At 43.0% G+C, this 22470-nt stretch overlaps 1 protein-coding gene across 1 annotated transcript in view; it reads right to left on the reverse strand.

Moving 5' to 3' along the window:
- The window catches only part of srgap3 (SLIT-ROBO Rho GTPase activating protein 3), a gene marked incomplete at both ends in the record, with an annotated part of 46278 nt that extends 25317 nt beyond the window's left edge, over positions 1-20961 (reverse strand). Inside the window, 3 exons of the mRNA XM_079297061.1 lie at positions 1827-1989; positions 8473-8668; positions 20898-20961. Of these exons, the coding sequence (XP_079153187.1) occupies positions 1827-1989; positions 8473-8668; positions 20898-20961 (423 nt within the window). The remainder of the gene's footprint in view (positions 1-1826; positions 1990-8472; positions 8669-20897) is intronic.
- Positions 20962-22470: the final 1509 nt, after the last annotated feature.

Here is a 22470-nt window from a genome sequence, read left to right on the forward strand (position 1 = left end):
TTTATCTATTTCTTTGCCTGTCAGTGGGTCGTCACTGCAGTAAAGTAATTGGCTTTTCTTTTCTTCTGCCTGCCTGAAGGTGCCACCAGCTACAGTAAGAGAGTACACTGTTTATAGTTGTTGTTGCACTGCAGAATAATACAAGCAGCAGAGAAGAATGGATGCTGAATATCTGTAGTGAGTGCAAGGACAGTAACAGACTTAACTGACAGTAAAATGTTGAAAAACGCCATAGTCCTGTATAATTAACACATTTCTGGACTGCTGTTAGCATGCTAACCATGCTAGTTACCGCAGTTTATGTTAACTTTACAACTCCACCCACGCAATTTCCTGTCCCCCTTGCCTTTGGCCACACTGCACTATGAGTGAAGATGCAGAGCCCTATTAAAGACAAGCCACGTAACCCTTTTGACTTTTAATGCTCAGCAAGTAATTGCAATACATTTAGAGGCTTCAAACTACAATCCTTCACAAAGCCTGGTTGCTGTAATGAGTGAGATTTGGTCATCTGAAATGCACTGCATTTAGCAAAACAAAGATCTTAAGCATCTTTACAGGTGTATGGACGGGAAAGAGAAAATCTGTTGAAACAATGACAGTTCTCGTCAGATGGAGATTGAAGCATACAGCTAATTATGCTCGATAGGTGGGCTGTTGGTATGCAGCTAACTACAGCTGATGATTCGCATGCTGCATGCTAAAGTCTGTCATGTGCTTTTAAATACGGCAAAAATGTTTAAACGAGTACGAAACTTTCTTAGAAGCTGACTCATTAATGCCGGTGCATCATAATGACTCAGCAAGATGCATAATTGTCATTTCACTATGATTCATTAAGAGTGTCATTTTCTGTCAGATCAATGTAACAATGAATGTTCAAAGAAAGCCTCACTGCAGCAATACAGTTATAGGGACAAGGCGAGTATTAGTGCAATTCCCTGACACACACACACACACACACACACACACAAAAACCACACCAATCCCCAAGTTAACATGTTTGTCCACGCCCTAATTGGCTAACTGTGCTTAAAAGAACTTGCTACTGGTGAGTCAGAAACAAAACTATTCATCAAAGAGGAAAAAATGGAATAACCTCAGGAAATATGGTGGGATTTGTTGTTTTTACTTTGTATCTGGTGTGCAGGCAGCACGCCCTGCTCAAACAAGAACTGGACTGAATGTGATGAATGGGAAATATCCACAGAGGCCTCCAGCAGCTGGTGAATGGCATCTGTATGCATCAGTGGCTCTGAAGTGAGACAGACTGCAGCATGTACTGCAGAGGCGGAGGGAGGATTCAACCAGCGAGTGATCCACTGTGATGCAACACACTGTAAGAGATGTGGCGGGTCGTAATGTAACAGCCCTTAAAGAAACCTGTTAGTGTTCATTCTTAACATATTCCCTTCATAGCAGGAAAGAAGAAGTCGTGTCCAACAGTCAATCATCCGAAGCTCATGTGCATGTGTCATGAGTTCCATGACATTTTGATGCATTATTTATTGCCTCCCAATATGTCTGCCGGACAAGCAGCATGGGAGCCATCCATTCATACTTTCAAATATAGAATCAACTACCTGAGGGCACCTGACTTAAAAAGGTCGGAGTGCTTCTCTCTTTTCAGCTCTGGCACAGTTTATGACAAACACCTTTATAGCAACACCAAGGCATAACAAAGTTCAGCAAATGAAAGCTTCAAGCACATTGTTTGGTATTTGTTTTGTTTGGTATTTGTTTTGTCCTTCTAACTCTGACAGTTTGTGCGCGAGTGATAAGAGAGTAGCAGTAAACAAAGAGGGAAGGATGATAGTTTCACTGACCTTCTTGAACAGGCGGATGATGTCTTCGCTGATCTGGGCCAAGCGGACGATGACATTGTTGGTGTAGATGTCGCTGATGGTGGCATGGTCACGGCTCTCTCGCCTCGTCTGGTTCAGCACCAGGTACCAGCTGTTTACTGAAGACAGCAGGTGCTGGTCTTTCCTGAAAAAGCAAGAAAAATACAGGGCTGTTAGAATGTCATAATATGAACAGCTGGTGATGCATTTTAATCGTCATTTGCTTTCAATTCTCAGTTTTATGAAGCATAATACCAAAAAAGCTCATTTAAACAGGACTAAGAGTCAACAGCCATGCACTCTGTGAGGCTATACTTAGGCACAGCAGTGCTTTGGAACTTTGACAACGCTCGGATGCTGATGTGTAGCAAGTGTAATGTTAACCGTGTTTACCATCTTAGTACAGTGTGTTAGGCATCAACTGTTGTAAATGTATAATGCTGGCGACCATAACGATGCACAGAGTCATGGGCCCTGATTGCTGCATAGTCAGTTTAAACTGTCTCCGCCTCGGGTGATCTCAAATAGAAAGACCAAGGCGCAAAGACATAGAACCACCAACACACACCCACAATCCCCTCAAACCCATACCCTTGTCTGGATCCTATCTGAGTATTAATCAATCAATCCACCTCGAGGAGGAGGAGACAAAGAGAGACGGGGAAATGAGAGCAAAGGAGGGAGAGAGCCAGAGTAGGGTGGGGGATAGGGTTTCACTAGTAGAGAAAAAGAGATGAGCAGCACCAACATCAAAGAGCCCTCCTTCAGAGAGCTTCCATTATGCTAATCACATCTAATGAAGTTGATATCTAGCTACTCCAGAGTGCTTTCCCCATTATTCCTTTACTTAACTCAGCCGCTAAACACACTTACATCAGGCTGACATGGCACAAACACCAGCACATTGTTCTCATGACGTCAGTGAGGGGCAGAAAACAGGATGGCATGTAGAAAACTTAATCGATCCATTTATTACAAGGCCCGCTTCTTTAACATTGAGAATGGTGTCCTGAGATAAAGCGAGTCAATTCATTTGCCATTACCAAAACCTAATGGTAATTTGAAAGAGCCGAGATAATCCAGCCATAAATTCACGCCACGTAGAGCATATTCTCCTTCACTCCTCTGAGATGGCCTATTTCTACCGTCTCAGTCACCATCCCTCATTTCTCTGCTTGACTAACTCATCTGCCTGTAAGGGATGCAGCTCTTCGGTGTATAATTGTGGTTTGTGGTTGAGAGGTTTACGGATAAGCACATTGACTCTCTGCTAATCCCCAAAAGTGGTCAGAGATGCTTCACCTAAGCACAACCAGGCCCATTTTAGTCCCTTTTTATCCTCCTAGCTTTCCATCCAAACACTCTTCAGGTAAATCCTCGGCCCTCCGATGGTGAAAGGTGTTTGAAGTCCCCAATGTAATACTAGTGCTGAAATTTGCTGCTTAAAGCTACTTCCAGAAACTTTCACTTTGTGTTGATGTTGGCGGTCCCTGTGGACAAAAGCAGCAGTGTTTCTGAGCACCAAGCCCTTTAGAAAACCTCTCATTTTACTGCAGCCGGGTTTGACGGTCTGCCCTGCGCAGTTTCGGTTCAGGTTCAAAGCTCAGCTCCTGGCCGGAGTAGGAGCCGCTCTCCAGAGCTCGCCACCTCTCATCGGAGCTTCCGACTGCAGGGAAGCTGGATCTGGGTCTGTCTGCAGTGGGCTGTTGGCTGCCGGAGTCTGAGCTGAAGGAGCTCCGGTGAACCTGCATGATTTCATCTGATTTTGCGCGGAATCTGACCCAACGGCACCGCAAACAAACATAAAAAAAAACTATATAGAAATAGCCAATCTTCTCGCTGATGTTTGCCTAAGTAGGTCATATGGAGGCATCAGTATTAATTTGAGAGAGTTTCATAACCAGTTAAAAGGTCAGAGTAACTTTAAGTCCGTCCTTTTATATGATATGCCTCTGGAGATGTGTTAGGACTTCAGTTAAGCATAGCCATGAGCTAAACAAATCACAACAACAATGCTAACATGCTGAGGTTTGGCAGGTATAATGTTTGTCATGTTCCCCATCTTAGTTTAACGTTTTAGCATGCTAACATTCCCTGATTGGCAGTAAACACAAAGTCCAGCTGACCATGATGGGAATGTTATTAGTTTTAATAATTACGGTAGTCATTATTAATTGGTCTAAAAGTGGTAAGGTATATATTCTTAACGCTTAGGATTAAAGTCTTGAAAAGAGAAACAGAAAAAGGACACAAGATCTTTTTTTCCCAGTTGCTGTCCTCATTTCACAGGAATTAGGAGCAGAAGGTTGATAATTAGGCCTGTGCACCAGCAGCATCTCTGGAAGCATTTTAACACAGTAATAAATGTAGCTCCTCGACTTGTTTTATGGCAAAGAGACAGTACCTTTTCTATTCCGGCTCTGAGACAGAGGCTTATCCATCAAAAAGGATCGACTTCCGCATGCAGTAAAACTCATTCATGTCTACTCTGTACCTACTTCTCCTGGCTGATTTCCCCTAAAAGGCAGAGTATCGGTTAAGAGCCTGCAGGTCAATTCATCTAGAAGCCTTCAAAAGGGTTGCTTTTGGATGGCTCCATGCCCTCGGTATTTATACACAGGATATCATTAACATGCAGAAGGCAAACAATGAGCTCTGAGAGTCTCTAGAGAATTGAGAAGGAAGAGGAGGAGAGACGAGTGCAGCTTTCTGGCATCCTATTACATCTGTCTCATCCTGTAAAGCACTGCCTGGCTGTCGCCACGGTTTTTACAACTTCTGCACTGCTTCACTGTCTCTATGAAGCAGACACAGACATGCAGTGTGATCTGTGAATGCACGGCGGAGCGTGAAGAAGATCAGACCCAGAGACAGTTTAAAATGTAGAAACAGAGAAAGAGTGTATGGTTGGAGAATATTGCAATAATCCTTTGAGTTAAGGATAAACTGATGGCAAGCTGTCTCCATACTGTGCATACCCTAAACAAGTAAGCATTATATAGAACAGTGCATATGCTTTAGTCGTGGCTGCAGTGGATGCCACCATCACCCAGGGCCTATGATGTGTCTCAGCCAGGATTTCCAGAAGGAAGTGTGTATTTATCAAACCAGGACTCGGCTCTGTGGAGGCCTTTAATCCCCTCCACCCCGCCTGCCTGCTGCTTATCAATGAAACAGCCAAAGAAAAGGAGAAGGAGCCAACCACAGTTACAAAAGACAAGGGGAACGTGGGCACATGCAGCCAGCTTTGCCATTGAAATTCATTTTGCCCTCGAAGCTCCTGAGAGCAGCCATAGTTATGGGACTAAATTTACAGTTGTAGTTTGGTGCCAATGTACATAGCATTAAAGTAAGCACCTGATACTATGCAGCAGACATCATTCCTCATATTAATATCATAACTAAAGCATTGCATCACACTTGTTTAATTTCTTTTGAAGACAAACGTATTGATGCTAAAGGCAGCCTCACACCGCTCTCAGAAGAAACACGCTGGAATATCCAATGATGCATTTCAAAGCTGTGCCATGCTGACCACGAAGTGAACAAAGTCATCGCATGGAAATGAGCAAAAGCAGCTTCAAAACTAAAATAACTCACATATACTGCACGGAGATCTGGCGCAGTAAAGATACCAAACAATTTTCTACCCCAGTTCATGCCAAACCAATCGCTCGGATACACACACAAAGAGATGAACACACACACACACACACACACACACACACACACACACACACACACACACACACACTCACACACTCACCAATTTGGACATCAGCACAAGCCCTGTCTTATCTCTCCCAAACAGGTAATTCTCCATATCAATATTGCATGAGTTGCCTTTTTAATGGTGCTACGTCTGAACAGACAGATGATACCAATCCACTCTAACTTGATGTGGTACATTATAATCACATCCATGATACACCTTGAAATGTCTGCTCCATAATTATAATCAAGTTAGCTGTTGTCTCTCAGGAACTGTGGACCAGTAAGAGAAAGGAAGTGGTGCACTATCTCGCACAGCAACTGCAGCATGGAGCATCTCAGTAGCCCTTCAGTGTGTCTTTTCACTCAGGCGAATGAGGTAAAGTGGAAAAGCAAAATGATCCTTGGTCGGGTTGCTGCGGTGCAGCTGTAGCTGCAGTAGCTGTAAATCACTGTGGCATTCAGCTTGCTAATGAATCTGCACTGGGAGGGTTCAGCCAGCAGACTGTGGGCTGTGATCCAGCACATATGGAAGTCTGTCCTGGTCACGATCGTATTGCTCTGTTTTGGATGTCCCTTAAAACGACAAGGTATAAATCAGGCACAAGACGCTCTGGCTGTCCCTGACGTGCTCCCCAGCAGTGCAACACAGAGTTCACAGAGCATACCCTTTACTGCAATGAATGAGACAGTCACAGGAAAAGGATATCGTTCAGATTTGCTACGTGGTATGAAATGCAGAGTGAGATATAACGCAGACAAAATCAAGTATCTAAAATATAACTGCACTGAAGTGGGAGGCCAGGCACAGTACAGAGCATGTCACAGCTGATTACCAGGATTTGTGGTTGCCTGCCTGCTCAGACCTGGAGTTATAGGCACATGGTGCAATCAATGTCTGTGCTTAAAAACTCATTTTGGACAAAATAGTCGCCAGTTTACATTTAATGTAGCCTGTATACGCTTTAAGCAGGAAAAAGCATAAAAGTTTTCATTCTGATACATAAGAGAGAGTGTGCGTGGTATGGCTGGCACGTAACAGACTTTTAGCTGTGATTACATGTCAAGCAAGTGTAGTAGCCGCCCACCCACACTTCCTCTGTGGTCTGTCACTGCTTCAGTTTGGCTCTTTAGCTCACATTGTTGAACTGTTTCATATTTTTCAACATTATGTGAATTCATATATTTCAAATAATTTCTTTATGCTGAATTAAGTTCAATATACAGGGCGTCGCATAAAAAGACAACCATTAAAAGTGAGATACGTTGTTGTCCATTTAGGTCACTATACTGTGGATGTGTGTGTGTGTGTGTGTGTGTGCGCGCGTGCGTGTGCGTGTGTGTGTGTATGTGTGTGTGTGTGTGTGTGTGTGTGTGCGTGTGTGTGTGTGTGTGTGCCATTTATGCTTTGGCCTTTGTACTTCACCATTGGCTTTACATTTCTCTCAACAGACTCAGAATTTCTTTCATTAAAATAGTACATGTCAAATAATCAAATCAAGTAAAAGTAAAAGTAATGATTTACTATATACTATAAATCATTTTACAAGATTTAGTACAAATAAACTGTTGATACTTTGAGCACTCTTAAAAACATTTTAATCCATGACAACTAATTCATCCTTGTTAGTCCTTAACATTGCAGTGATACAATGATACCTACAAATACAAAGATCCATCTCGCCAACAGTCAAGCAAACATACAGTACCAATAACACCGACTGTTTTCACTGATAAGTTCCTTCCTTGGATAAATCACACGGTTCTAAATTAATATCCACCTCCACAGGTTTCTGTCTGATACTGACTTTGCTATATTTGTACATAATGGCTGCAATTCTAAAACATAATGCTCAGCTTCACTCAAAGCTTCCTTCTATGAAGTTAAGTGCGAGACTACATCACTGATTGCATTGGATCTGTGATGTGCAGCCCTCAACAGTATTTAACTTCTTTAATGAACTGCATCCTTACCAGCGTGCCAGAACCAGTCGACCTTTGAAGATGTCATAGAGAGCTTCATTTTAATAATATATATTTTCTTACAGTCCATAATCATATTGGAGAGTTTTGTTGTGTAGTTCTGCACTGTAATCAAACAAGGCACTGTGATTAGCAGCAGGGCTGGGTCTTACAGTCAGGTTATAAATAGTGAGTGTTTAGAGGAGGATAAAGTCACTTGGCATACACATCCCTGTGGTCTGGTACACGTTGAAAGGAAAAGGGGACAGTAGCTTTACAAAAATACATTTAAACCGAACAGAAAAACTGTTTAGTTAAAGTAAACAACACTTCGGAAAACTAATGTGCTTTCACGCTACAACACGCAAACGGGGCCTAATTTCCATAGAGGATGAGGTACACGTCCCCCTCATTTTCCCAAAATCTAATTTTTGTCCCCATTACTTTTATTGTCTCAGTTAGATTTACTCACTTTAAACTTAAACTGAACAATGCCTTCTTACTGTCCAGTTGTTGATATGCTGCTGAGTTACCTTTAGTTATTAATGTACCAATGGCAATAAGCTTATCGAGCAGTGGTGAGTCATCATTTGTGGGCTCTATTTTGCCCTGGGTTCTGAGAGAAAGCCTGCAAGTCATTACTCAGGGCTGAGAAAATATATTGCATTTGTTTCGGGTAAAAAAACATTTGATCTATATTTTTACACTCAGTTTTTTCCTTAAAAATGTGCTATAATTGAATATCGATCCAATAGCAAATATACAGCAGTAAAGAACAGCAGTTTTTTAGTCAAGGTGCAAATAGCAGGAGATTCAGATTTTTCATTAGACTAGCATTCATTTGGAAAGCATAAATAAAGATATGTAACCAAACCAATGTCTTTTCACACAACATGTCTGATGCACAGACACTGTTTCATCAGCAGGTGGCTGAAAGGCAGCGAGGGAAACTCACTTGAACTGTTGGTGTTCCCTGGAGCTGCGGATCTTAGAGGAGAACCTCTCGGCCAATTTCTCTAAGCTGCGTGAATATTCCAGTTCAATCTCTGCTTTGCGGCGGAAGAACTCCTGCAGGTCCTGCAGCAGCTGGATACGAGACTCAGACTGTTGCTCCAAGCATTTGAACTGCTCCACCAGCTGGTTACGGATCTCTGTCCAACAAAACAGAAAACAAAAATGGTGTGAGTCGCCTGTTTATGCTGCCGTTACAGCATTGCCTTGGTCATAAACAACCGGTCAAGCATATTATGAAGTATATTATCATTATTTGCCCTTGAAGAAGATTTTTCTCAGGTATTTGTCATTTCATGTTGAAGGATGGTTTTGTGCTTTTACACTTTATGAAACCGTGCAGGTTTATCATGTTGATTAACACATATGACACATAAGACAATTTAGATTGAGCAATCAGCCACTAACAGAAAAATAAGAAAATACTCAAGAAACACTGTGAAGCATGTTTTCCTCAAAATATGTCATGGTGACTCAGCGTGCAACAAAATGCTGTGTAATGACTTCTGTAGCAAATGCCAATCTTGAGAAAAATGCTGCCCAAAGATTGACACAATGATAATCAATTGAAATAACATCGTTTTGATCAACCCTCTACGATGGGACTGATGCAGTGAGCACTATCCTGTGGGAAATATGTGCAGAGCTTGAGCATTATAGCACAACATGCTACATGTCACCGTCACACAGAGGAAAACCCTTTACACAAGCCAAGCAGGGCTGGTAAATCAATCATCAATAATCTTATGGTACATCTCATTTTTGGTGAACGCAAATAACAATCATCAAATGCTGTTGTTCAAAGCTATTTCATTTCACTCCTTCAGACCAGCAGCAACATCAAGCGTCTATAGCAGAGACTGGGAAGGACCAGTGAGGCTCCATGCCAAGCTGTAAGATGACCCGTGCTGTACCTGTGGACCTACTGTGAGATAAAACCGATGTAATGAGAAGCTAACGCACTCTCCCACTTGGAGCGAGTACAAGACGAACATTTCTCCTCGAGAGGAACCTGATGCTGCCAGGCAGACTACAGATCCTTCATGCCAGTGGGAACCCATGAGAGAAACCCGATTCCTCTTTGTCGTGCTGTCATCAGCAACAATAATGCCTCTGCTCAGGAACAGAGAAAGGCCTATTTAGCAGAACAGAAACACATCCTGATGGAAGACGCGATTGCAAACAGGATGAGTGGTGTCACTTCTCAAGAGGAAAGAAAGCTCCTGAACTAATGAGCAACTTTCATTAGAAACCAAAATGTTGTTTGATCATCTCATATTAAAGACGCTTTGTTGTCACATACAAACACGATTTGCCTCAAGCCTCAAGTTCCTGAGTCAAGTCTTGCAGCAGAATTAAATGACAAGAATTCAAGATGACAGCACATCCAGAGGTGGTGTCATCATGGGTCTTGCTTTCAGTGCTTTCGTTATCTTTAGCAATTCATCAAACAAACAGCGTGATGGAAAAATAAAAGCGTGTTTTATCTTAGGCTTCTTTGGAAAATGTTGAATTCATTTATTTAAAACAATGAATAAAAATGAATACACAATCTATCACATGACGCGTTGCACAGAATCTATTTACCAGCTTATCAAGCTTTTCCTTCACTCAAAAGGACTTTTTGTGTTAATGTCTTTACTTCTGTCTTCAAAAGGTCTGCGTGGTAAAGCACTTGAACGCGGCAATGGAAAAAAGCAACTTCCTGAATGTAAGTCACTGCATGTTGTAACATCTTGAGTTACAACATCTTGAGTCATTGCAAGCTATAATCCTAAAAAAACAAGGACTAAGGATGGATTTTATACATATCTGAGCCATGGCAGATGAACTGCTGACTGAATGGTGAAACCGCTGCAGTGACACAGTCTGTGTTTCCATGCTGCTGAGGGTGTCATTTGGTCAGCCAAGCCCTCCTTGTGGATATATGCAGGCTCTCACTGCATGGGGAAGCTTGCCATTTAGAACAGAAACAGTGATGTCTTGGGGGCGAGCCTTCTCTTTCCCTGCGATGTCGTGCCGCCTGGCCTCAGCCTCGAGCGGCATGCTTCACTCTGTGGTTAACCATTGTCCCGGCCCTCCCCTTCATCCAGGGGGCCTCCCTCTCCCTTCCAGCGCTGACAGCTTAAAACTCCGTTTTTAGTGGGAGCCCGGAACCAGAGCTCAGGGAGGGATACCACTGAGCTGCTTCAGTCCTGACAGGAATGACTGACTGTCGCAGACGTGCAGTTACGTTCCCTGCATGCAGTGTTTGTGTTTTTTTCTTCCATGTTGTTTTTCTTTAAAAGAGAAACAGTGGCAAAGCAGGCGAGCCGAGAGAAGTGCCCCAGGAAAAAGTGACACCGATGTGCATGAGTGACAGGGAGGACTTTTGAAAACAGTCTTTCACAAAAAGGGAACTCTGAAGCAGCAGCTGCAGCGCTACATTTGTCAGATGAGTTTGGAAAAATAGGTCACGCACACCAGTAGCGTGCCCTTCCCTCTCACAAACCATGAGCAATTGGAGAATTATTCCCTAAGTATTCCCAGCTCTTTGAGTTGCTTCACTGGCTGCGGTTTACACAAAGTGAGGGACCCCTCTGTGGTTCTTTTCAATCTCAGGAGAATGTAAATGTAGGCCTGAAGCTAGAGTGAAAATGATTGTTTCTCTTTTTTTAAACACCACCAACATAAGTCCTGTGCACTATTATTACACTGCTTGACTAAAGAAATCCTTCTGATGTCCGTATTTGATTCTGCTCTGATTCGCTACCATGAAGTGAAGAAATACAAAGATCAGCGTTTACAGCGTAGATAAAACACACAGTGAGTAGTTTGACACACAACATGCCTGAATTGCGTTCAAGATAACTGGTTCAAACACATCAAGTGCCTTTAAAAAGATTTATGTATATTAGAGACCTCACATTTTCTATATGATCTATACATAACCTCAGTATACAGCCACCACCACCTGCCTTCATTCCTCTCTGACATGTATATAACAAGGCTCTAAACCCACACAGTTCTGTGTAAAGATACTAAACATGGATGCCCCACTTTCAGCTTCATTTATACTCCTGCGGCGGTGCGTCTATGTGTTATGTGCCGGCACCTCTCACACACGGCAGGCACACATACTGCAGTGGATTGTGCTTAGCGTGCTATTTCTATTTGGTTTGGACTCGCTGTTTTCAAATCCTTTGTCAGGTGGTCATTGATTTACGTGATCAACGTGATTCAATGGTTCCATTTAAGTTTGGCCCAACAAAACTCCAGGGCTGGAGAGAAACATGGAAGAGTTGGCCGATGAGGAGGAGCTCTTGTGCTTAGATTTAATAAAGGTGTTGTTGTTGTAACAGGATGTGACGGTACTTGTCCAAAATAATCATTTCCCAGCTCTGATGCCCAATCAAACGTCTGCGGTGCAGGTGCGTAGTAACATTATTCAGGAGGAGCTCGGCACATAATGCAGCTCTCTACTTGGCAAACCACACTTAAGGCTCTGCGTAAGCTCTGCGTAAGCATCTACACAGAAATATAAGTTAGGCAGAGAGAGAAAGGGGGGGGGGGTGAGACTGGAGCAGCTGGAATATGGCCAAGGATACTTTTATACCGCCTATATTGGAGGAACTTGTGACAGTACAATACAATTAGATTCCTGCTCTGCCATTTTTGCCCTTTTTGCAACCAGTTCAGTTACATGCAATGAAAAATTGCCTCCATTGCTGCCGCTCTGTAAATCACAACGTTCAGTGTGACATATTCTGTATATGACGTATTATGAGAGCAGATATCATCATGGAGAGCCCGGCCCCTTCCACTGGACACCTGCTCCACAACATAATCTCCCCTTCACCGTTTAAAAGGACAGGAATTGAAAGCACAGTGGACACACAGGAAGCCCTCTGAAAACAATAGTGGGATGTTGAAGACTCCTGACCTTTGACCCTCACAGACAAAACCCTGTGTTGGCAGCTGTGTTAAAGCACAGTATGGTGATGTTTCTAGCAAAGGTTGAATGAGCTGAACTGTCTACTGGAGTTGCACTCCTCCCAAACATGTTTGTGAACTGAACACTCACCTCATGCAAAGTATCTGCACAAGGTTTGGTTCACAGAGACCAGATGCATCCAATGAGAGCCTCCATCTCAATTCTCATGCAAGGCGTTATATTTAGAGATCTGTGACATGTCAAAGATATGTTTGAGTGTTTGGCCGATGCAGATGGACATCAGAGAAACTGATAATGCAGTAAGTGGGGTTTGAAAAGTTTCTACTGACTGTAGAAATCCGTTGTTGCTCGAGCTCTGTTCTCAAAACTACAAACATGTTATAACCTAGATGGGGAGAGTTGCAGAGGTATCATTGGCTCTGATGTATTATGGATACATTAATGGGCTTAGAACAAGTAATTTCTTATTATCTCATACAAATTAACCTGCACCCCCTCCTGAACTTAATTCAGGAGACCAGTGGTGAAGTACTGGCGCAGCGTTTTAATGCAAGTCTGCTGTTTAAGCTGACAGAGAAGGAAGAGGAGGGATGGATCACTTCACTGCGGGGCAATAAGGCTAAAATATGATCTTACATATTGATGGGTTTGACAGTGTATGTGTCTGCTCTACAGATTTTGCAGGCACGTTTAGCATGCATGTCAATGTTTCACTGAATCTATGAGAAGTACAGATTCCACTTCATGTTTTTGGATACTGGTGCAATGACTGTGGAGGAAAGAACTACATGTGTCTGTGTAATGGGGATAAATTATAGATCATAACCAGCCTCAGAAGGTATTCAACACTTTGACAATGACATCTTTAGGTGTTCACATCACCATGCAGTAAGACACACATACTGTGTGTAGACACACACACACACACACACACAAGACAAAAGCCACTCTGAGCCAAATTTCACGAACCTAATCCCCAAGTCAGCTCTGCAGTATCTGGGCTCTACACTGCAGAGCCAAATTCACAAGAAAAGCAGACACACAGACAAACACAACCCTTATCCAGACCTTAATTCACTCTCTCTCTCTGTGCCTTGCACTGAGTCTTATATTCAAGTTCCAGTCGTTGAACTAATCCCCCTACTTCTCTGTTCTTTTTTTTAATCCCTAATGATTAATGCAATTTTTGGATTCATGAGGGCATACTCCTGATGTCATTGCAAGGTTCTTCTCTTTCTGTCTCTCTCCTGTTCCCTCATTAGGCCAGGCTGCTGCAGCACATGTACTCAAAGATAAGACAACAGGGGCTGAGACCAATCAATGGCAGAGCAGAGGTGAACCGACGGAGCGTCCTACAGCAAGATGTCAGCTGTCAGTCTCTGGGTCGTCCCTCACTCCTAATCCTCCTTCCTAATTATCTGCTGGTTTATCGGATTTTCCACTGGCTGTTCTGTCAACCTAAGAATCAATCAAATGAGCTTGTCTCAAGCAGTTTTTCCACTACCTTCTAGTCTCTTATTGAAAATGAGGGCCATTCGGCAACTGCTTGCTGTCAGTGATAATAAGCTAGATGATAAACAGCTCATTGAATCTCTTAAACTGTAATAAACCTCAAGCCGCAGTGCTTTGAAGGAAAAAAAACACTCCTGATGACAATAAAATAAACATTCACAATCAGTTTTTGCTCCGCTTCACAATGCAAGTAGAGGAAATTCGTCCCAGACTTCCTCTGTATCGGCTGCACGAGTCTGCCGCTTCAGAGAAGCCCGAGCATGTAGAACTCCAAGCGGAAACACGGCCTTTCAGAGTCTCGCTGCCCGTCACTGCTGTATCCAGGATCCAGGACGGCAGGACCAGGCTGAGAGGTGTCTCCATGGCAACACAGGCGTGCACCAGTCCCCGGGGAGCAGCTTATTGGAGGAGTGGTGCAGTCTGATGGATGTGGACGGGTGGCAGCATAGAGTGAGGCTGCACGTAGGGATGCATGCACTGAGACGTGGTATACAATTGCAAAGCTGACAAGGTGTCCACTGATCAAAGCACTTAAACTAATTTCACTATTTAATAAAATAAATACTCCCACAGCATATGGTATTTACAAATGCACTGGAAGTTTTAAATGCATTTATAAAAAGAAGAGCGGGTGGGCCTCTGAACCAAGGACGTCTCAAGTAGGTGAAACAGAGAGCAACGTCTAGTTTTAAAAACTCAGGTGAGTCACAACCAAAGGAGCTCCTCATATTCTGCACATTATGACATCATATTCTGCAATTACAGTAAATACATACCACATAACATTGGCAGCTTTATGTGACAATTAACTGAATATCTTTCAGGTTTTGGACTGATGGTCAGACAAAACTAGCAATGTAAAGACACACCCTTGGGCTTTGAGGAAGATTGTGGTTTTAAATAAATAAACTTAATACATTTGAAATAATCAGCCATTTTTGCTTCTATTTCTACCAACAGTGGAGGGTGAGAGGGATTTGTGAGCTGCCAATAGGTGCACTCTTTAATGGTCTAAAGTCTTTCGTGGGACCTGCACTTCACTGGTGCCTAATACAGTTCATTTAGCAGGACCCAAGCCTGCACTAGAAGAACTTAACGAATTACTTCATCACAGAGTCACTTTTTCAAACTCTCGTTGGGGGGTTATTTTTACACAACTGCCCTGTTTTCTCTGTTTCTAAGGTTACAGTCTCTCAGCAGGAAGTTTGTTTATTAATTCATTTTTTTTGTATCAACTATTGCTTCATCTCACCATGGATACTTGTTGGGTAATAAAGCCAAATCATTTCATAATTTCCTGTCATTTTCTATTTGCCAGGCAATAAAGGGAGCAACTGAACTGCCGGTTAATGACCTCTGTCACACTGTGAAGCTTTTGAGACGATCAAAAAACGTTTTTGTTTATTGATAAAATAATAGTTTAAAATTGTGGCATTTAGGAAGAAAACAACTACAAACAAAGTCAAAATCCATTGAAACGTTTTGAACGTACAGAGAGCACACTGACACAATATACTATTTTACTACATGTCACATTATAAAGTTACTGAGGACTGAAGCGAAACACTCGTATCACTTCGACCTGAGCTTGTAGAGTTTTTCCTTTTAGTGTCAATCTCTAATGGCAAAGTCTGTGTGGATATTCAAAGCTCAAGACCATTTAAATTCAGATTTAAAGTTTTGCTATTTTGGTTCAGAAAATAAGGTTTGTATGTCAAAAACATATCCATTCATTCAATAACTTACAAAGTCAATGCATGCTTGGTATGTCAGTCTTATCGCTCTTGATTTGAATTAAATGTAAGTGTAACAGCCCTGTAACGGTTTCAGTCCTCCAGCAAACAGCAGTGCATTACTGGACTTTTAATACTATCATGGTGTTGACAGCTACACTTCTCAGTCAGTCAGTCAGTCTTGATTAATATTCATTCAGCATACACAACTGAATAAAAGGAGATGTGAATTCATGCACTGACTGGCACCAAATAACCAAGCAAATGAATGTGTGTGTTTGTGTTTAAATGACCCTTTGTCTACTTTATGAAGGCGAGCACACAAACCAGAAAAAAAAGAAGAAATTCAGAGACTGTCTTAAATGATACTGGCAGATCACCAGTTTCATGAAAAGCTGATTATCTCTCAAATCCTTGTGAAACAGACAGAACAAACTCTCAATTTATCAAGTGGCAGCTGCATTTGTGAGTTCGTGAGTTTACAGAGACCAGAGCAGATCACCAGAGTTGAGAGAACTCTGATGGCAGACTGCAGGACGATAGCTCAGTGTGACATGAATATGTTGATCTTTTTAAATGGTAACAGCCACAGGTGACCTCTTGTCATCTCTGTCACACTTAGTCTGAGTGTAAGATATTGTATGTGGTAGACATGTTGCCTCTTTTACCGCCATAACAAAGACACGTTCTGTCAAACTTCTGCTGTCCTCTGAAGTTTTGTTAATAAAATGTGATTAGGTACAAAAAACTTTCAAAGAAAAAAACAACATGTGTGCAAACACAATTATTTACTTGCTTGCCTTAAATCGGAGGATTGATACCACTCTTATGTCTGTGCATTAAAGTATGAAGCAATCTTCGGCTAACTTAGCTTAGCATAAAGACCGGAAGAGAGAAAAAAAACTAGCAAGAGCACACACAATCATTTACATTTTTGTGTGTGTGGATTAAATCAAGCAGCAACCTCCGTTGTTGTCAAATGAAGCCAACATGGAAGTGTCAAAAACAGTTTTCCTCAAATGGCCACTTGAGGCTGACTCCAACAGCGAGTCAATCCCCATCGACCCCATTCAGCTGAAATAAACATCTTTACAGTCTGGTACAAAAAACAGTTTAGGTCTCTATGGCTTATAATCATATTCATGAAAAGGGGGACTTTTTATACAACTCATCTGTTTAAAGTACATTTAGGCTTAAATGTACACATCATGAAGGGCGTGGCTGCTAGGTGGGTGCCGTCTCAAGTCGTTCCCCACTCGATGTTTCCTCTGCTGCAACATCCACATAGACCCACATAAACTGTAGCGATAGCTTCACAACGGCTCTTCAGAAATCTTTCAGGCGAAGTCACGATGACTATGTCCATATTAAATACAGTCTATGGACTAAACGAGATGTCTAAAGGTCACTAACTCAGTGACCTTTAGAGATGCTGGTATGGGCCAGGGGCAGGCTACCTGTTTCCTTCTGTATTCAGTCTTTATGCTAAGCTAACTGGCTATTGGAGGTAGTTTCATAGTTATCTTACACACACAAGAGCAGTATCAAGTGTCAAACTTTTCCATTAACTTCACTTCAGTGTCTATTTATAGAATGAAATCACACCATCTTAACTCAGCAACAGAGCAATTTGAGCTGCCCGTTTGTTTGACTGGTCACTTCCACTGCACAAACAAACCAACCCTTAATGAAACCCAAAATCTATTGGACCAAAGAATACACAAGCTGCCCCCCTAAAGATTATTATGTCTAAATCGCTCGTAGATGTTTTTTTGCAAATGTTCTCTCAGTCAGCAGCAGGTTTGCCAAACAAGCTGCCGGTGAGTCAATGCGACCATTTCTCTCCCAACATGTCACTTTCTGCACAGCCAGCTTCATGTTGCCCAGCAGGATGTTGAGAGCGAACTGACCGAATCCCACCATGATGGTAACAAGCTCTGATCGTGACAAAATTACCAACATCAATTAACGGACACATTTCTACATTTTAACGTTCATCTCCCTCAGCAGAGCTGTCTGTAGCCTGGAGCAACAACAAACACGCAGACACACCTAGTGTCTCACACAATCATCATCAGCATTTCATCAAGCCGACTCACCTTTTCAGGTTATTATTAGGGTCATTCTATCAGACAAGTCACACTGAAGTTTTATTTGCATATAAGGGGTGAGATGTGTTGTTTCTGACCACACTAGGCACCGTACATACTGCAAGCTAATGATTGACATGTACAGCTGCAAAGAACATACCATGAGATCATAAATCATTTCAAATGTAACGGTGTGCGTGATCACGTTCTATCTACTTTAACTGCCCAAAAGACACTTTGGTTTGCATTGGGAAAAATACATGCAGCGCCTGTGACAGTCCTGTTGGAAATGAATGTTGATCAAATTACTTTCAGGATTTTATTTGGTCTGCTTGAGAGGTTCAACTTGTTTGTATTTAGTCCGGCAGAAAGGAACTATAGCAACAAAAAGAAGCCTGAACCCAGAGGTGAAAAAGCCCCTGCTTCCTTTTCAGTATCACCTCAAGTGTGTTTGTGTATGTGTGTGGCTGGCAGGGCCGGACATTAATGAGTACATCTTGAGGACACTGAACAATTTCCAAGAGCGGTTGCCTTCATTTCCTCCTGCCTACAGGAAAAACAAGTGAAAGCAAATGAAGCCTTGTGTGAATTCCATCACATTAAAACTGATCGTCCTCTCAAACACTGTGTGCCTGTCTTTCTGTACGCCCGTCTTTGTGCGTGGGTGTATCGGTGTCAGTGCGGGTAATGACTGTCGTGGTCGTGTCTGAGTCAGACAACAGTTACATCTAGGAAAAGACTGCTATCAAACTCAGCCAACTAGTTAAAGCAATGATCACACTGACTTTTATTTCCTAAATACTGCAGGAAATGTGGAAGTTTATACTGCAGCTATATTTCAGTTTCAAACCTGGAGCTTAAATGTCAAAAAGCTGCTGATGGCTGAGCCCGGAGAGGAACACTTCACAAGCTGCCTCTTAAACTGGCAAACAGGAGGAGGGAGAGCTGCTCTCAAACACACGGTGGTAAGCTCCAAAACAGAGTTCAAGCTCCTCCGTCAGCCGCTCTCTGTTCGGCGTATGAACCCTCTCCATTGACATGCTAATGCAGGATCTGCCGGCTGAACCGCTTGAATAAAGTGAACACCATCTCCGAGGGTTCTTCAGAGACCTCGGCTTTGGGAGCGAGCCTCAAGGGTTGGGTTAAGAGTTTCGGAGAGTGGTTTCTTACACTGCAACAGAGGAAGTAAATTCTATATTATAACACTTGCAGACAGTATATTTAAGGAAACAATACTTCACCACAGTCGAAGTACTGGCAGCATTTTTCTTTGTTGTTGAAACCAAGTGATTTTAGTTTTTTTATTAGACCTCATACATAATAAAGAAACCCTGCGATCTTGTTATGGACCAATCAATGACACACTGATGATTTGGCCCCATTTGGTACACATTAACCATAAAGCAATAACTCAGAGTAAGACAGGTGCAATTTCCAATCTGAATTTCATTACGCTTCGCTCACTGCCGGCTTCGATTCATAACATTGCCATTGATGTGAGGTTGTGGATGTCTGTAGGCAATGCAACACACCAGCTGTGAATGAGAAACAAGCAGCGTTCTCCATAAATTAGCATTTACCTCGTACCCCCACAGTTCTCAAGGGCCCCGTCGAATGCAAAGAGGCAGCACACAGGGCCCGGCTCTGTGAAACAAGAGTAATTCTCCCATGGCTCAGTGAGATCTAAGATGAATAATTAATGTCTGAATTACCAAAGAAATGGCCTGGAGTAAAGTCGAGAGCAGCAGAATAAGATATTGGCAAATAAGACATGGCAATTTTCTGAATGACCCGGCACATGCCAAGAGACAAAACTAAGGTTATAGAGGCACAGAGAGTCTATTTGGTATAGACTAGCAGCTGAATCACAACGATCAACACAAAAACGAATGTGAATCCCGTAAATTCAACGGCTCACACATCCAAAGGTCTGGACTTGTACAAGACTCGGGGGGATGATCAGCTGAAGCCCCTGAGGCGTAACATTAGTAAAACCACTGAGAGTGAGAGTGCCAGTAATGGGTCCAGGGCCTTGAAACTGAACCCCAGCTCCACTTAGGGAACTGTCTGCCCATAACCAGTCTGCTCTGCTTGTATGTACAGTATGCATCTGTCATTGTTACACCACACAGCAGAATAAACTGCCACTTCATGTATTAAGTGGTTGTTTATTTGGGTGGCCTGTATTCGGTTGCTCCCTACGAATACTTTGAATACATTATTTATCATCTTGTTTCTTCACAAAGCTTAAATATTTTATACAACAATCAACACAGTCATCATCATAGACTGACTCTGTAACCAATACAGTCAAGTTGACCGCATGTCACTGTATCCAGTTTCATCATTTACCAATGAGACTCTTTTACAACCAAATCATATCGCTAAACCATCAGTTTATAGTCTACCCTCTGCTTTGAGATAATTAGGATTCTAAAATAGTAAGTCAAATCATACCAAAGGTGAAGTTACTTTGGAGTACGGAAAAGGATTTTAAAAAAAGATGACATCAAGCCACAGTGTCAAACAGTCAAACTGACTATGAATCAAAGGCACCTTGACATTATAAGACACTGAATGTGCACAAGGACTATGTAGTGAATGCATTGATCAACATCTTGAATGCATATCTCCCCACACCAGCCACAGTAAACCAAACACAGGCCCCAAAATGTGAAAGAAACGAGGTGCAATAACATCAGCCAGTCCTCTATCCTGCACTGATTTCAACACAGGGATCATTTTACCCAGCAATGAAGCTGCACAACCACATGATGACAAATCATAATTCAGCACACAGAAACCCCTCTGGGTGTTGATGAACTAACCTCAGAAACCTTTGCACACGAGAGAGAGGAGAAATGAGACCGTGGTTCGCACTCTGATGCGCTGTCATTGGATTGACTGTCACGGTTTACCTGCCATGAAGGGGGGGGGGGGGGGCTGTCAGTGCTCTGTTGAACACCTTATACAGTCAAATCTAAAGAGGAAGATTTGCACTAACCTATGATACACGAATAAAAAGAAAAAGCACAGACATGGAGGAGGACAAAACGGGCTCTTGTTCAGCTGGACACAGACATCACATTCACCACCGCACCTTTCACTTGGGTCTCATAGTCCGCTATGATCTCTTTATCCTTCTTGACTTTCGTAGATGACATCGTTCCTCGGGCTTTTAGGGTGATACCCTACAGGTCGTGGACTGTCTTGGGTCTTTATAGGCGATGATCCCGGACTTGCAACGTAGCAGCGCCTTCCTCCCCTTTCCTTTCTAGTGGCCGCGCATTGAACAGAACAAAAAGCTTTAAAATGTGTTGTATTCCCGCTGTCCGCCGCAGTTTGAATCACCTTATCGGTGCAGAAATAACGCACGAGCAGCAGTCAAACGTTGCATTCTTCTCTTTTTCTGGTCGGGTTTCCTCTCCTCTTTCTCCTCCTCCTCCTGCCGCTGGTTCCTTACCATTAGGCAACTCAGACGCTTCAGCAGGAAAACCAAAACACACAAGCGAGCTCAAAACTGTAAGAACAACATGATGAAGAGAGCGGAGCGGTTTTCAAGCGGTCAAGTCCTTGTTGTGGCTTCTGTGCCCACAAATGAACAGACATGCGTGAGAGCAGCGAGCCAGGCACACGGCATTCGTACTCTGACAAATTGCGTTGCAGGGGAACAGGAATTTAAAAGATCGTCACGTGAGCCTCCTCATATTGTCAGCCACACATCCTCCTCTCTCTCTCTCTCCCTCTCCTCTCTCTCTCTCTCGCTCTCTCTCTCTCTCTCTTCTCTCCCTCTCTCTCTCTCTCTCTCCCTCTCTCTCTCCCTCGTCTCTCTCTCTCTCTCTCTCTCTCTCCTCTCTCTCTCTTCTCTCTCTCTCTCTCCTCTCTCTCTCTCTCTCTCTCTCCCTCTCTCTCTCTCGCTCTCTCTCTCTCGCTCTCTCTCTCTCTCTCCTCTCTCTCTCTCCTCTCTCTCTCTCTCTCTCTCTCTCTCCTCTCTCTCCCTCTCTCCTCTCCTCCTCTCCCTCTCTCTCTCGCTCTCTCTCTCTCTCTCTCTCTTCTCTCTCTCCCTCTCTCTCTCTCATCTCTCCCTCTCTCTCTCTCTCCCTCTCCCTCTCCCTCTCCCTCTCCCTCGCTCTCTCTCTCTCTCTATCTCCCTCTCTCTCTCCCCTCTCTCTCTCTCTCCTCTCTCTCTCTCCATCTCTCTCTCTCTCCCCTCTCTCTCTCTCCTCTCCTCTCCTCTCCCCTCTCCTCTCTCTCCCTCTCTCTCTCCCTCTCTCTCTCTCTCTCTCACACAACACACACACACACACACACACACACACACCACACACCACACACAAACACACACACACACGCACGCACAGAGCAGAGACTGTGAAGTGAGAGGCCCGGTGGGGTGTAATCATGAAGGCACTGCTGCTGTGGAAACCGTAAATGCAGACAAAACCATTGTCCTTCAGAAAGGGACATTGTCCTTTGCACCACCCTCCATTGTTGCAAACAGGTGTATCGTTATGCCTTCGTTGTAACCATTGATTACTCCACCTGTTCTTCTCTGTTCGCAGAGATGAGGCTGATAATTGTCAAGAATGTGTTTCAATGAATTCCTCTGTGCCTCTGTGATGGGAGTCATGTGTTTCTGGAGAAAAGAATATTTGAATTCATATCATGAAGAA

Source organism: Melanostigma gelatinosum (genome assembly GCF_949748355.1).
Source record: "Melanostigma gelatinosum genome assembly, chromosome: 3".
NCBI lineage: Eukaryota > Metazoa > Chordata > Actinopteri > Perciformes > Zoarcidae > Melanostigma > Melanostigma gelatinosum.